Source organism: Emydura macquarii, unplaced genomic scaffold, assembly GCF_026122565.2.
Source record: "Emydura macquarii macquarii isolate MOO-44397 ecotype Brisbane River unplaced genomic scaffold, CSIRO-AGI_Emac_v2 contig_2422, whole genome shotgun sequence".
In the NCBI taxonomy this organism is placed as follows: domain Eukaryota; kingdom Metazoa; phylum Chordata; order Testudines; family Chelidae; genus Emydura; species Emydura macquarii.
The window spans coordinates 2,130,024-2,146,340 of NW_027132559.1; the positions used below are offsets into that span (position 1 = coordinate 2,130,024).

Sequence of the window (16,317 nt, forward strand, 5' to 3'; positions counted from 1 at the left end):
CTAGCAGTATTTCTACTTTCTTGTCAAGCTGGTTAAAGAGCTCTAAATGTCAGGTGGGATTGAGCCAAATTCTGCTGTGACTGGAGCTGGGCAGTTTCTTTTGGGCAACTAACAAAAAAAATTCAATTTCAATTGACCCAAAACTATTGAATTTTTATCAAGTTCGTTACATTATTTTGGAGTGGTCAAAACTCTAAATGTTTCGGTAACCTCAAACCCATGTCATTTTGACCCAACCTCAACATTTTGTTTTGATCTCATACATTTTTTGATCATACATTGATCTCATACATTTTTAGAAAAACTAGACTTGACTAGACTATGACTAGATTTTTAAAGTTTGGGGAGTGGGGAAGGTGTCCAACTCCCTCCTGACCTTTAGCCCCATCGTTAGGATATTCTTTTGGGATATAGGAGACCCAGATTCAATTCCTCCCTCTGCCTGATGAGGGATTTGAGCTTCAGTCTCATATTGCAGCAGGGTGTCCTAGCCACTGGGCTATGGGTCATTCTTAATCAGTCCTGTGGAAGCTGTTTCTCTTTTAAATAAGTCATTTGAACAGGGACTTGAATTTAGGGTTGTCACCTAGAACATGGAAGAACCAAGTTCAAGTCCCCGCTCTAGTGTCTGTTTATAAATAAATGAAACCGCTTCAGTAGGACAGACTGAGAATAACTTATAGTCCAGTGACTAGGACACTCTGCAGCTCTGTGGCAAACTTAAAAGAATTCCATTTTCTGTTTGATCCAAAATGATTATTTTTTGGAAGGGCCAGTGAATGGAACAATCCATTACCCGCCCCACTCTAGCCATCATACACTTTTGCAACTCCACTAAAGTCAATAGGGCTGCATCTGAGAGCAGAATTCTCTCTCATGTACACAAAGGCATTATTCCACACTTCCGAGCAGAGCAGTAATATACAAAATAAACTTTATGCAATGGATAAATTAAGACCAGAAGGAAACCATTAGGATCTAATCGGACATCCTGCATAACGCAAGCTGTGGAATTTCACTCAGTGATTCTTGCATTGATCTCAGTAACCCTAGTGTGTCTTATCAAGACGATCTTCTGATGACTCAAAAACATTCAGTGTAAAATGTAGATTCTTCGAGTGCTTGCTCATGTCAATTCCCAAATTAAGTGTGTGCGCACGCCACATGCACTGGTGCCAGACAACTTTTTCCCCTAGTGGTACCTGTAGGAGCTGACTAGTGCCCCCTGCAGCACACACACGCGCCCGCATATAGGCGCCATCGGCTCCCCCTCCCTCTGTTCCCAGGGTCAGAGCATGCCCCGTTCCCCGGGATTTAAACCCTGCGCTTCGTGTAAGAAGCCTATGCCGAGGAGCGACCCTCAAAGTTGTTTAAAGTGTCTGGGAGAAGCACACGTCTGTAAGAGGTGCAAAATCTGTAAAAGTTTTCCCCTCAGACTAAGAACGAACGAGACATTCGTCTCAAGGCCATCCTGCTGGGGTCGGAGACTGGTGTCAGAGCCCAGCAGATCGGATTCGGCATCGAGCACGACAGCCTCAGCGCACAGTGCTCCTCCAGCATCCTCTTCCTCATCTCAGCACCGTTCACCATCTCCAGCACCGAAGAAGAGGCCAAAAAAGTCTCACACAGAGCAGGGATGTTCTCCTGCGGAAAAGTCTAAGGGGGACCAAGCGAAACCTATGTCGGGCCGCCAATCCTCCCCCCCACAGAAGGGTCCCTTGCTGCTGTGAGCATCAACTCTGGCACCGGGCCCTCCACCAACCCCGGCTAGCGGTAGAAGCCCTCACCGCCAGGTGGTGCCATTGACCTCAGAGGCTTTCCAGACCTCCTGGTATTGCCCGTGCCACCGACGCCGAGGGACGTCAGGCTGCACCGAGAGTCGGCACCGGCACCAAAGGGCAACATATGGAGGGACAGATCTGCCCGACAGTCCCCATCTTCAAGGCACCGTTCACCGGTGCCCAAGAGGTCCATGGAGTCGAGACCATGCTCTCTGGGTCAAGACAGTGTCAGACCAGGCTCCCGCTATCAGTCTCTGGAGGACCAGCACTGAGCAGAATACCGCCACAGAGCTGTGGAGAAACGCAGGCTGCCGGATTCGTAGCAAGTCTCCCGAGCACCGTGGCCTCGCTCGCCTAGTCCATATTAGAAAAAAAACAAAGGACAAGAGCAGGTCCAGGCATGCCCATCACTCAGTCTCTCCACATCACTCTCCGGTGCCTGCGCATTAGCGCACTTCACACGGTACCATGAGATATTCAGCTTAAGCGCCTCCTTGGCCATCGGACAGCGACACCTCCTTGGGCAGTGAGGAGGTTATTCATACGAGGCAGACTGCGACACCGATGCCCGGCTTCGCTATAGCGCTGCCAATGGGAACGTGGCCACAGGGTCAATGGCCTGGACTGTGGCCTTAATGGTGAGGGTTTCCCTCGGGGATTCCGCAGTCCGGTTCCAGGAGAGGAACATCGGTACCACAGTCCTCAATCCCTCAAAGTTCAGTGTCGCACTTGGACATGGAGACCGACCTGAGGACTCATGCACCTTGAGCCCAGGGGACTCCACCTCTCCCAGAGCAGAGGCCCCCTCCCCCAACTCAGCTACTGGCCTCTTCATCGCTGGATGAGGCAGTCGTGGGTCCCTCATCAGCGGTAACACTAGACTATTTTAGGGCACACCAGGACCTGCAGCCTGGGCCTTAAAATTGAGGAGTTGAACGAGCCAGTGGACGAGCTCTTTGGGATACTGGCCTTGATGGCTCCCAGTAGAGTGGCCCTCCGAGTCCATGAAGGGGTGGTTAAATTAGCCAAGGCACTGTGACAAACCCTGGCCTCCCTTCCCCCCCAGAGAGGGGCAGAGAGGAAATACTATGTACCAGCGAAGGGGTTTAAATACCTCCATACCCATCACACACCGGGTTCTCTGGTGGTCACTGCCACCAACAAGAGGGACAGACAGGGGAAAGTGAGATCGACCCCTAAGAATAAAGAGGTGAAAACACTGGGCTTGTTTGGTTGGAAAATTTATTCCATGGCTACCCTGCAGCTACGAGTGGCAAATTAGCAAGCACTGCTGGGAAGATATCATTTCAACATCTGGCAGTCACTAGAAAAGTTTGCTGGCTCTTTGTCCCCCTCCTCCAAACAGAAGTCTGAGGTCCTCGTGGAAGAGGGGAGAGTGGTAGCCAGGGCATCTCTGCAGGCAGCTTCCGATGTGGTGGACTTGGTGGCCAGGACAATGGCCTCAGTGGTGTCGATGAGATGGGCATCATGGCTGCAATCCTCAGGTCTCCCGTTAGAGGTCCAGCAGTCAAAACAGGATCTCTCTTTTGATGGCATGGCCCTTTTTGCCGAGCAGATGGACTCCAGACTGCACTACATGAAAGACTCAAGGGCAACACTGAAATCCCTCAGCCTCTATACCCTGTCTTCCTCTCAGAGGCACTTCAAGCCTCCGCATCAGCAGCAGTCTGGGGAATACTCCCACAAAGACCCCTATAAAAGGAAGGGCAAGGGATACAAGAGACATCAGGGCCGTTCGTCATCCACCAGCCCGCAACCAGGCTCTAGCCACCATAAATCGGGGCAGAAAGCAGGCCTTTTGAAGGTGCGCCCAAGAGTGATCTCCCAGTTTTGCCCGTGGATCCAGCCTCCCTTTTAGTTTCCTCTCACCTGGCCCGCTTCCTCCCGGCCTGGGCCACCATTATCTCACATTGATGGGTGCTCAGCACAGTGGCCATTGGCTATAACCTCCAATTTGCCTCCTTCCCAGTCCCTCTTCAGGGACCCCTCTCACGAGCAACTTCGAGCAGGAGGTGCGAGCACTCTTGCGGGTGGGGGTAGTGGAAGAGGTTCCCCGGGACCTACAGGGTCAAGGTTTTTACTCCTGTTATTTCTGGTTTCCAAAGGCAAAGGGAGGACAGAGGCCTATCCCGGACTTAAGGTGCCTCAACAAGTACCTCAGAAAGTTAAAGTTTCATATGGTTTCCCTAGCCATCATCATTCCCTCTCTGAATCTGGGCGACTGGTACACCGCTCTCAATTTAAAGGACGCAATCTTCCCTGGCCACAGGAGACCACCATTACCAATTTGCGGTGCTCACCTTTGGCCTTTCAACTGCACCAAGGGTCTTCACCAAATGCATGTCAGTAGTGGCGGCATACCTCCAAAGGAGAGGAGTGCAGGTGTTCCCTTATGAGCCAATCGTCCAGGTAAGAGGCAGGTCAAGGTCTCAGGTCCAGGCTGGCATCACGATGACCCGAAACTTTTGCCAGGCGCTAGAACTCCTAAATAATCAAGCAAAAAAGTCGACATTAGTCCCTGTGCAAAGAGGATAAAAATTCATCAGGGTGATGCTGGACTTGTCCAGGGCCAGAGCATTCCTTCTAGAGGAAAGGTTCCTGGCAATGACAGATGTAATAACCCGCATTTTGTCCCACCCCCTCACGACAGCGAGGGTCTGCCTCAGCCTCCTGAGCCACATGGCGGCCTGCACTTATGTGGTTCCCCAAGCCAGACTGCACCTCAGACCCCTCCAGATGTGGTTGACGTTAGTGTATTCTCCAGCCAGGCACCACCTGGACAGGATACTTACGGTTCCTCTGGAAATACCTACCTCCCTAGTGCAGTGGATGGATGGACGGTGGACCCTTTGGTGGAAGGTAGAGCAGTCTTCACACGAGATGACGGATAGGTTCCTAAGGGATTAGAAGGGCTTTTCCAGTCAATAAGGGAGCCTTCTCCTCAATGGGACCTGAACTTGATCCTTTCCAGGGTCACCAGACCACCCTTGGAACCCATGGCCTCGTGCTCCCTTACGTACGTGTTCTGGAAGGTCGCCTTCCTGGTGGCTATTACATCCGCCAGATGAGTTTTGGACATCAGGGCATTGACATCAGAACCCCCCTACACGGTGTTCTATAAGGACAAGGTCCAACTACGCCCACACCCGGCCTTTTTGCCTAAGATAGTCTCACATTTTCACCTTATCCGGGACATTTTTCTACCTGTCCCAAACCTCATAGCTCCAGTGAAGAGAGACGCCTGCAATCTCTCGCCGTGAGACGGGCTCCGACATTTAACACTGACAAAACCAAACCTTTTCATCGTTCAAGGCAACTCTTCATGGCCGTTGCGGACCTGATGAAGGGGCTGCCAGTTTCCTCGCAGCGTATCTCAAAGTGGATTATGGCCTGCATCCAAGCCTATTATGAGCAGGCTGCAGTTGAGCCCCCGAGGCCCTTGACAGCCCACTCAACAAGAGCGCAAGCCCCATCCAGGACATCTGCAGGGCAGCTACCTGGGTCATTGGTACATACCTTCGCATCCCACTATGCCTTAATGCAGCAAGCGTGGGACAGTGCTGGCTTTGGTAGAGCGGTGCTTCAAGTATCATGTCCATGAACTCCTCCTTGCCTCCGAAGACACTGCTGGTGAGTCACCTAATTTGGGAACAGCCATGAGCAAGCACTCAAAGAAGAAAGGTTACTTACCTTGTAACTGTTGTTCTTTAGATGTGTTGCTCATGTCCATTCCACACCTGCCCTCCTTCCCCTCAGTTCGAGTTCCAGCAAGAAAGAACTGAGGAAGGGGGAGCTGACGGCGCCTGTATGCGGGCACATGTGCACACCACTGCAGGGGGCACCAGAGTCGGCTCCTACAGGTTCCACTAGGGGAAAAGGTTGTCCGGCACCAGTGCACGTGGCGCACACACACACCCCCAATTTGGGAATGGACATGAGCAACACATCTCGCAGAACAATAGTTACAAGGTAAGTAACTGTTTTTTCCTCCATCTCTAAGAACAGCACCAGCTATTATATTATTCAGAGAGGTTCAATCCAGAAGAGGAGCTCCAAAGAGAGTGACTGATATATTCATCCTTTCCCCCTTACAAAGTTAATCTATCTGAATGGACTGTGCCCCAGAGCTAGAGTATCCAAGTTTACTTCCAAAGCTGGGCCTTCGGTGTCAGTTTAGAATGCTTATGGCAACCTTATTTAAGGATTTAACATACTTCCCTTTGTCTCGGCAATAGAGCAGCTTGCTGTTGGCAACAATGAAAACATCCCTTATACCTGCTGTGCTAGTAATCCCAGCCCCTAAGCAGCAGTCTAAAAACTAGTTATTGTGCTTCCTGATGCTTGTCAGTATCATGTTTATTATCAGAGCAGCAAGTCTCAGCTTAGAGGTCAGCAAAAGATGCCAAGGCAGCTGTACCACTGCAACCTGTGGCAACCCAGGAGCAGTGATGGACTCACATTAATGAAGTGCAAGCATTACTGGCAACTTTTGGATAAGCTCCTTCCCTACGAGACATAGGCACAGGCTCTTTCTATTTCAGTATCAACTTCACTTCTGTCATAGCTGTATTAGATTTGTTAGTTTGCTCTTGTCTGTGGGCCCAAATACAGTCCTGCTTTCAGAAGCACATGAGCCCTACTGTTGTAGATAGCAGCATAGTTTGAAAACAGAACACTGCGCTGGAATCAGGCTACTTGGTTCACACCCCAGCTTTCTCTGCGATCTTGGGCAAGGCCTTTGTTTCCAGTCCCACCCTCCGTTAATAAGACAGTCCCTGCTTCAAGACCTGTTTGTATAATATCCATCATCATGGGAGGGAGCCCAGTCCTGATGGGGCCTCTAGGTAAGTACTGTAGTATAATGAAGTGGCTTTCCAGTGCTAAAAGTGAAAGTGTAGTGCACTCCCCCTCTAGCGGCCACACGTGAGGTTGCAGGGTCAGTTAGCCTACACCCCTGCAATTAAAAACCTGTGCCTCACCCAGGTCTGCTGGCTTGGGCTTGAGCCAAGGGGCTGTTTAATTGCAGTCTAGCTGTTTGGGCTTAGGCTGGAACCCGGGCTCTAGAATCCTACAAAGTGGGAGGGTCCCAGAACACAGGTTGCAGCCCAAGTCTAGGACGACAATATTTCCCTATGCTGCATAAAATTGGTAAAATTACTTTGGGGTGAGTGGGGGATCCCACATGCACAGAGTTGGCCAGGGGACACACATCCCTACTCCTCTCACACACGGGGCTCTCTGCCCTCCGTGCCCAGCTAGGTCCTGGGAATGGGCCCACTTCTCCTGGTATCTGGCACCGTACCCTCCCAGTCTCCCCACCTGACCTAAGGCCACCACTTGCCCACACTCACAGCCGGTATCAGCCAAAGACAGACCTGGTCCTGCTGGCTGAACAGAGATTGGCCCTGGTGCTGGCATGCGACGGGTGGGTGGGAACAATGCTGACTGACCAGCAGCGGAAGTGGCCCAGCCCCCAATGGACTCACTACTGGTGGACGAGGGGGAGGGGGCCGGCGGCGGCGGCTGGTAACTGGGATCTGGCTAGCAGGACCCACTACAGCACCACAGCCATCCCCTTATGGCCCCTTCCGAGTGTGGGCCCCGTGCTTTGTTGCTGCTGGCACCACTATAAACCCAGTACTGATCAAGAGGCAGAAAATACAGGACAATTTGGCAATTTTTAAGAAAAAATTGAGACACCTGCAAGAGGTGTTAAAAACGTGACAAACAGTCACCCTACTAAGCCCAAATGTCTTCACTGCAGTTAAATAGCCCTTTAGCCTAAGTCCAAGTCAGCTAGGCATGGGCCAGCCAAGCGTGGCTAATTGCAGCGTAGACATACTGAGACCTTGGTGCTGCCTCAATTTCCCTCCAGGCCAAAGGAAGTGGAAAAGCCTGCTTCCTTAAACGAGTTTGATGCTGGCTTTTCCAAGGAAGGAATGTAAAAGACTCTGGTCTTCTAATCCTATAAGTGCACAACAAGGCTCCCGCTTCATGAATTGGGCTCCCAGGTGGATTTAGTCCTGAGGAAAAACTTCCATCTTGGACTGACTCCTGTTTCTTCTAGGCTAGCTCTGCAAATTAAGAGCGACTCCTTCCCCCTAACCAGCTTGGTTCACTTAAACAGCTGTTATATTTTAAACAATTCTAACAGAAAATTACTTTGTTTCATGTTACCTTGTTTAGGTTTTAATTGCCAAGACAATGCAATACAAGACAATCTTGTGTTGCATTTTTTGCTGTCACACTAACAAGCTAACTATTAAATGATAGCATTGCAGGCTGCAGAATCCACACTAATTTCAGAACAACTTCTTGCACAGGTTTGCCTTTATTCGGACCCTACGAATAGCTGATGGGCCTGATGAAGTTCACCTCTCAGCAATTGCAAAGCTGGAATTACAGGACCAAGCCAAGCAACTGACCTCAAAAATGTAATGAAGTGTAGATCAATCACACAGTAGCATTACTTTTGTTTTAAAAGGACCCAGGTTTTTAATCGCTGTGAATGATTTAAAGGGAGGGGCAATGCTGAGGTATTTAGACTAAATTACCTATATTTTTAAGTTTCCAAAATGTTAATTTTCTAAGTTTTAGTGTGATAAATTGTTATAGTTCAAGGGTAACATGGATATGTTTTGCTTAGAAGTATCTGTGTCCTAAATTGCTAAGTAACATTTTTCCAGTTAATCTTCCAGCCAGTGACCTGAAAGGTTACTTTCCCAAGCCTTTATTTAGTTCCTATGTCACTGAAGTTCTCTCAGTCAAGGCCTCTGTGTAACACAAGAATGCTCCTCTCTCAGAAGTACTGTCTAGCTGGCTGCTCTAGAATTCTAACCATTTCCAAGGAGGAAGATACTCTGTCTCATTAACAAGGCTCTTAATTCCCTTTATTTTTAAAATTTTATGTACATATGAATGATCTGTATAATGTACATTCAATATAGAAAGCTTTTATATATTGGATAATGTATAGAACATTTCACAATTACACTAGGTTCTTACATACCATGTTGACTTTTTTTTTTTTTTTTTGCTGAAGCTTTTTCAATTTGGTAAAGCCAGTTATACATACAAGTGTCTAATGCCGTTTGATCTCAGGAAGATAATGTTAATGATTAAGGACATCAGTGAACTGTTGCAGGGACAAACCTCTAGTAAGTCATGTTCAATGAGAATGATCATGTCAGACTTGAAGCAGAGGAGGAAAATGCCCTTTTAAGTGGGGATGGGTGAGGTCAAGTGATTTAGCCCAATTCCTCTAGACCGTAGTTCAACTCCAGTCACGCTAATTCATAAAATAGAAAAACTAGGAAAAAGTTTTTTGATTCACAGTCTTGTAAACAAATAGAAAGGAACAAAATGTGCTTACGTACAACAAGAAAAACATTCTTGCGTACCCATTTAGGCTGATCCATAGAGTGCTTTCGTATGTTACAACGCGACAGACTCACTGACTTTTTTCCCCCCTAAAAAAAATATATTCATAGAAAAAGGAATAACACTGTCAGGAAACAATTGGAAAGGCAGTAAGAGTTCATTTCAATGCATTAGATGGAGGAAAGTGCTATTCCTCATCACTGGCCAATCTGCCTTTAGAAGTCTTTCACCAGTATTTCAAATCCTTTAGCTGGTATCTCCCAATTCATTGTCTACAGGGGGTGGTATACTGGGCATTACAGAGGATGTCGTTCCTGCAGTAAGGTAGCCAGCAACTCCAGGACCTGGTTGGTGGAAGAAAAAAATATTGATAATTAATTTTAATATAATCAAATGGCTCTTCTCTACACCTATTGTTCAGAATCACCCTGTTAAAATTCTCAACTTTGAACATACTGAGACAGTTTGACTGACCTTATAGTTTTGTTAACCTTAATAAGGAGACACTCTGTTTTATGGTTTTGTTTTTAAAGACTTGCCACCAGGAATTAAGGATGATAAATCTAATTTATATCCTTCCATCCCCAGTCACTGTAGTATGAACGCCTAGGAAATCCCTAGGATTTGTGCTTAAGAAAATAGAGGGTGCCTAGGGCTTGGGGTGGCATGTTCTCATATTTTTGTAAGTCTAAAGTTTAATAAATCTAGTGTGCCGAGACAACAAGGAACAAACCAAAATAACCCTGGAAAACCAAATCCAGCCAAATGGAAGAGAAACAGACAAAATAAAATGACCTAATGATTACTTGTGTTCAGATATTTTATAATGGGATACCCTCACTCTGGCATTTATGTTTTTAGATGAAATTAGCAGGAACCTCCTATACTTCAGAGGGATAAAGCCATTCAACTGTCTCACTAGCTGGGAACATGTCTACTTGTTGAGATGGTATAGCACAACTCCTAGTGCTTCTCTTTCACTTAAAAGGCAGAAAGCATCATAGGTGCTGGAACTAAGGGTGCGGAGGTTGCTGCTATACCCCTGGCTTGAAGTGGTTTCCATTGTATAGAGTTTACAGTTGGGTTCAATGGCTCTTAGCACCTCCACTACACAAAATTGTTCCAGCACTCCTGGAAAGCATTCAGAATACAAGCAGCACTACCAAGTCTGAAGAAAGTGAACTAAATAAGTGCTTTATTACCTCAGAAGGAAATGAAGGTCCCTGTAATTCCTGTTTATAGCAGAGTTTAACAGATCTGCACTCCCTCCCTTTAACAGTAACCTTAGTCTACGGTGGATTGGCTACTACAACTTGAAGTCTGAAGCCACTGTCACAAGGAATAAACCTTTCCATATGAGAAACCTGAACTCATAGGTAGATAGGTATTGGGTGACTCAAGAACAGTAGCCAAGTAAGGACAACATTACATTTGTATGACACCACTGGCATCTTGAGGTGATCCAAATGCATCAAACCCTTCATGAACCTTGTGAATAAACAAACATATTCAAACTAGTCTACCTTCATGTTCCTGAAAAGTTGAAATAAGAACAAAATAAACTGGAGGATAAAGGGTGCAGACCACAGATTGGTGAAAAAAGCTGGTTATAGGGCAGGAGACGTTTAAGGATCCACAGGGCTTTTTCAAAAAAAAACAAAAAAAAAAACCCGAAAACAAAAACCTGCAAACACTTTGTTTTGGAAGTTACATGGCCCTTTGGTAGCCTGTATCCAGGGAGCTAGAACTTGTCACACTTACAACCTTAATGAACATATCTATTTAATTTCACATCAACTACATAAATATTGAAATCTACAATTCTGCTGTCAAAACTTAATATTTTGTTTTCTTGCAGCACACTCACAGCCATGCTGTTTTACATTTCAGAAGAAATAGGCAAAGAACATCTGCCATGAGGCCACTGCATGAAAAAGCACAACACCTTTCAAGTTTATAAAGAGCCAGGAAAGAGACATGGCTGTGAAGATAAATTAATTTTTAGCAACCTGTTAGTTAGGGATTTCTGAATATAGAAATAACTCCATTATTATATATATATGTGCAGGGTACACTTGTTTCATAAATGCACTGGAGAATATATGCCCTAGCCTACTGGCACAAAACAGTGGACTGGACCCAAAATTATGAGTGAATCCTAACAGAGATTAAACATACTAAGCCAATTCACTTGTTTCTCAAACTGTTTCCCTAGAAAAAAATATTCCAATAAATTTCTTCAGGAATGGTTTAGTCCAGGGGTATCAAACATGCGGTCCAGGTATGGCACGTGAACCATTTTGGTCCGGCCCGCCATCATTTGATATGGTCCGCCAACCTTTTTGGTCCAGCATCAGGTGGCCGGATACGGCCCGCCAACCTTTCTGGTCCGGCCCTGGCAGCTGTTGCCGAAGGGTAGGACGCCCGAGATTTTGCGGCGGAGGGTAAGACGCGGGTATGGCCCATGTTAAGTACATTTAATTTCAATGTGGCCCACCATACGATGTGAGTTTGATGCCCCTGATTTAGTCTATATGTTTACATGATCATTCAGCGAGGTATATTCTCTAGGTGGAGTGAGTTACTGTTCCAAAAACTGTAAGTACCAATTGTAGCAGTTTAATCGTCTGTACAGTATTTTGCACCCATGTTATATTTTGAGGAGACTACACACTTGCTTCCATTGTATAGCATGCATCTAAAAGAGCATTTAAGTCTGTTACTAGGAATGCAGCAAATGCAACATGCATTTAGCAAAATGATATCTACCTGCTTTAGAGAGCTACAGAGAAGTTAGCAAGCTGCCTGGCAGAGCAGATCTAAAGCCCACTTCTGAGATGAAGGGGACTGCTACCAGTTAGAAGGGAAGGAGAGGAGACACCTGAGAGAAAGAAATAAGCAAGGAAAGTTGTAAGGGAAGTGCAGACAGCAAAGCAGTTTGAAGCAAAGGTAAGGCAGAATACCATCAGCTCTGGCCTATACTACAAACCTTATATTGGTATAATTGCGTTATACCAACATAGATCAATGGTTACATTGACCGAACTCCCAGTCTTATGACAATGGAAGGGCTTCTTCCATTGACATAGGCACTCCACCTCCCCGAGAAGCAGTATCTATGCCAATGTGAGAAGCTCTCCCACCAATGTAGGTAGTAGCATCTTCATTAAGCACTACAGTGGTGCAAGCTGTTCCACCACAGCGCTGTAAGTGTAGACAAGCCCTTACTACAAATTGAGAAATGCTTGTAGTTTGTGGTTAGATTTCCATTTCTACAGCATTTTTCCTCCTACAATCAGAAAGCACTTTACAGCACAAGGAATTTAGCCTCAACCCTGTCATTTAAGAATCTCCCTATGCTACAGACAAGCAAGAGATATGGAGAGGTTACTTGACTTGCCAATAATTCCTCATAGTCTAGTAATTAAGAATATAAGTTTCTTGGGGTTCTGTCCCCCCTCCATCCCCAACAGCTGAAGTCAATTAACACTTTTATTATAATTTCTTTGGCACATGAAATACTGTAGGGCTCTACACATAATAAATTAGCAAAAGAGCAATGAATCCATCAGTAGAAAGTCTACCGGTGCAGGGAACTATGTTGACACTGATGTCTTGTTGATAGTCAAAAGAAAGCAGAGACTATTTACCACAAAAAGATTGAGTAAGTGAAGGACTGGGAAAGAGCTAGACATTCATAAATCATGCTGAAGATGAAGAAGTGCTATACTCTTTTCAAGTAAACCACAAATCAGTGTTCTCCTGTTCAATTAATGTTATGCCCCTATAGTCCAACAAATGCTATTTGCTCCTAGGCCATAAAATTCTTAACTTTAATTAGCCAAAAGGGTTAAGTAAAATTTATCTGGAAATATGATCAGAAATTTCAGAACTTTCCTTTCCACACATTTGTCTTACTGTGTGAATAATCTAGTCAGTATTATTTCACAAGTGAGGGTTGATGACCACATGCAGGTATAGAGGCAGTGTGACAACAGCTCTGTGCTTATCTGGGGAGCGGCATGCAATTCCATGGATTATGGAAAAGCTTAGCTGGACTTGCCCTATGGAGAAAAGGCTTAATGAAGTCCTTCAAAATCAGAAGTCTTAAAAATTAAAATCCTACACTCACCTTTTGGACTTTCCCTCAGTTTTGAATAATTTATTTTAGTGGAGAAATTCCACAGCCGTGTTACGGGTGGAGCTTTTATCAATGAGAAGAAATGAAACCTGTTACAGCTTGCGGACAGTTTGTAGGTTATGTAGAAATGTTCAATTTTAGTTTGTGTCTAATTCATTGACTGTTTGTTAAATAAAATAAGCTTAGCTTTGAACTCCATGAAGGAAACGAAGCATATCATCAAAATGAAAAATCTAGCCATGAAAGTTATCAGAATTTGAACTTGTCCTACCATAAAGTTACATGTCTCAGAATCCTGAAGGAGCATACTTGTATAATTTTGAGCTATCATGAGTCAATAAATTGATTAAGTATTTGCACAGCTTGAACAGGCAAAACATTTTGCTTCTTGATAAATCCAAGACAAAGGCTAAATCTAAATTTTGAACAAAATGATGCCATTTGAAAATGGAAAACAGAAACCCACACACTAGAAGTGAGGAAACCATAATGAACTGTGTTCTTAGGCACTTGCACTAAGATATCATGGACAAAGTTTTTGTAACAGCCAGTTGGAGCTGGAACACACTTAGCTGCATCACTACAGAGCACTGTGAGGACTATTTGCTATTGGTAGGACAAGCTGGAAGCATACAAGTCTTACAAAGCCCATTGCACTTTTTTTTTTTTTTTTTTTTTTAGTAAAAACCACAGTAACTGATTTCTCAGGAACATGTTCAGGTATGTGCCAACCATGGGCTAACAACAGAGATGGCCTAGCCATGTCAGCAGAAGAGATCAAGCAGTATAAAATGAAAAGCTACAGTGCTTTCCTGGTGTTAGCATAATACAAATAAATGGCCACATGATGGCAGCAAAACCTTGGCAGATAAATAGGGGCTGTACCTACAAAACCTTAAAACCATGAGTCCAGTATCTTAGTTCTACTCAGGCATATTTCATGGTGCATTTGAGACAGTAGCAGTGAAGAGAAGGTTACAACTCTGATCTGAAATAAGAAGTGTTTCTGACCTGTGAGGTATCCTACTGTTTGTGTCTCAGAAATGAACAAGTCATGTTTCTGATCTTTGAAGGCACTCCACACAGAAGAACGAGACAGGATTTCATTTACCTACAACAGAAAGAGCTGGTAAATGTCTACCTTTAACAAGTGCTTACTGTAGCTGGATGGAAACATGCCACTCTTTACTAATGGTGGTAAGCTCAGTTTTTAAGAAGTTGACTATATCTATAATAAAATGAACACATAAGTATCCAAATAGGCATACACAATCCTAACTCAAAACCACAAGCTATTACACAGGGTTAACAGGTAGCCATTGGTCACCATTTGGGTGGGGGCTGGATATAAAAGCATGGATCTCTCAGGAAGATGTAGTGCTATTTAACAGCTTGAATTTCTCCCTAGTGCTTCTCTTCCCTCACCCCCTTCAGTTAGTCAACAGGGACAGCAGAAGCAATGGTAGCAGCCTCCTGCCTCAAATGCCAGAAAGCCTGAGAAGCAGAGCTGTTTCCTTGCAGCACAACCAACACACCAACCTAGATGGGAGTTGACAGTCTTGAATGAGGACGGCAGACAGGACTAAGTGAACGAGAGGGATGTATGATTTTACTGTTTCTTTGGGAGTGGGAGCCGGCACACAGTCTGAACTGGTCAGAGGAATCGGTTACTTGAGTAATTTATTTTTAGGTCTTAACTCTAAAGCAAGCAATTCTTCTGCATTCTCTGTGCAGAGGAATTTTCAAGAATCTGAAAAGTTTTCAGGCTGCATTTCTCCAGACCTTTTATTCTGTATCTACTGCAGTACAGGTTCTGAAAACACGCCTGTGTCAGTCTTGCCCATCTACTTTCAGATGTCATTCAGCCTTCATTGGCTCTTTACACTTCTCAGACATTGTATCTATAGATTGTCTGGTGGCCTATAAATCTCATCCTCTGTGCCTGATTTCCCCTCCATAGGAAGATACTGATTGGAATTGGAGATACTCTGCCACTTCGCATAGGCCATTCATTGACACAGCTCAAGCACTTCAATAAAGGTTAGGCCAGGAGACGTGCCCTCAGATGTACTAGCTCAAAACTGTATCTCGGTATATAATAATTAAGCTCTCTCAAGCCCAGTGATTCAGAACATTGTTAGTAAGTACTTACCTGTTCTCCATACTGTAGGCTGCGTATCATAGACTTCAAGGTTTTAACTATCTGAGCCTTCGTGGCTGATGGGCTTTCCAGATTTTCAAGGCCAACACCTTCAAGCAATTTTAGGAGATACGGAACCAAATCTGCTTTCAAAGCCTACAAAGCAAAATTATTGGAGATTAATACAATGGACTCAGAGCGTTTGAATTGAATGGAATTTTACCAGTGTTTGATTGCTCACTTCACTCTGCTTTAGAACAGCTGTTGCGCTAGTAAGTTTTTAAGTCTTGTTAGAATAACGAGATCGCTCTTTTGAAGATCCACAATACTCTAAACTGCTCTATTACATGTCCTTCTGAAGACGGATCAGTACAGGTATGCACACAGCTAAGCTCATGCTGCTGCAGACAGAAGGTAAAAATGCCAAGAAAAAAAAGGAAATGCATGATGTCAATTAGGGTTAGAAGACACTACATAGCTATTCAGTGACAATTATGAAGTGAGTTGGCAATTCTGCTCCTGGTCCATATCCCTGAAGCAGGCCCTACTGACATCCTTTTTCTACTGTCTCAGAAGAGAAGATGCGGAATGCATGTCACAAGCTACCCTCTCACTTTAGAAGCTTTACAACCAAGTTTAAATATGTTGCCCAGAGAGCATGAGGAAGTTCTATACTGAAGTTCTGTGCTATGGGTGCGGGACTTCAGTTTCTAGCTTTATCAAACCAGGACTTCAATAGTACTAGACAGACAGTGGGAAAACAGGTAAGTTAACAGGCAAGAGAGAAGTGAGAACCATCTAGCATTCTAAAGTAGTCAGTAATCACAGGACAGAGTTCTGGCACAACCTGTGAA

The 16,317-nt window shown here is 45.0% G+C and overlaps 2 protein-coding genes across 6 annotated transcripts in view; one reads left to right on the forward strand and one right to left on the reverse strand.

The window, feature by feature from the left end:
- Positions 1 to 8,811, forward strand: part of ACAD11 (acyl-CoA dehydrogenase family member 11) — a 65,428-nt gene extending 56,617 nt beyond the window's left edge. For all 5 annotated transcript variants that reach the window (XM_067561772.1, XM_067561771.1, XM_067561773.1 and 2 more), the window contains one exon: positions 8,126 to 8,811. In XM_067561772.1, the coding sequence (XP_067417873.1) occupies positions 8,126 to 8,158 (33 nt within the window). In that variant the 3' untranslated portion in view covers positions 8,159 to 8,811. The remainder of the gene's footprint in view (positions 1 to 8,125) is intronic.
- The window catches only part of DNAJC13 (DnaJ heat shock protein family (Hsp40) member C13), an 84,883-nt gene continuing 77,236 nt past the window's right edge, over positions 8,671 to 16,317 (reverse strand). Inside the window, exons 54-56 of the mRNA XM_067561770.1 lie at positions 15,476 to 15,619; positions 14,335 to 14,434; positions 8,671 to 9,526 (exon numbers count right to left, since the gene is read on the reverse strand). Of these exons, the coding sequence (XP_067417871.1) occupies positions 9,429 to 9,526; positions 14,335 to 14,434; positions 15,476 to 15,619 (342 nt within the window). The 3' untranslated portion in view covers positions 8,671 to 9,428. The remainder of the gene's footprint in view (positions 9,527 to 14,334; positions 14,435 to 15,475; positions 15,620 to 16,317) is intronic.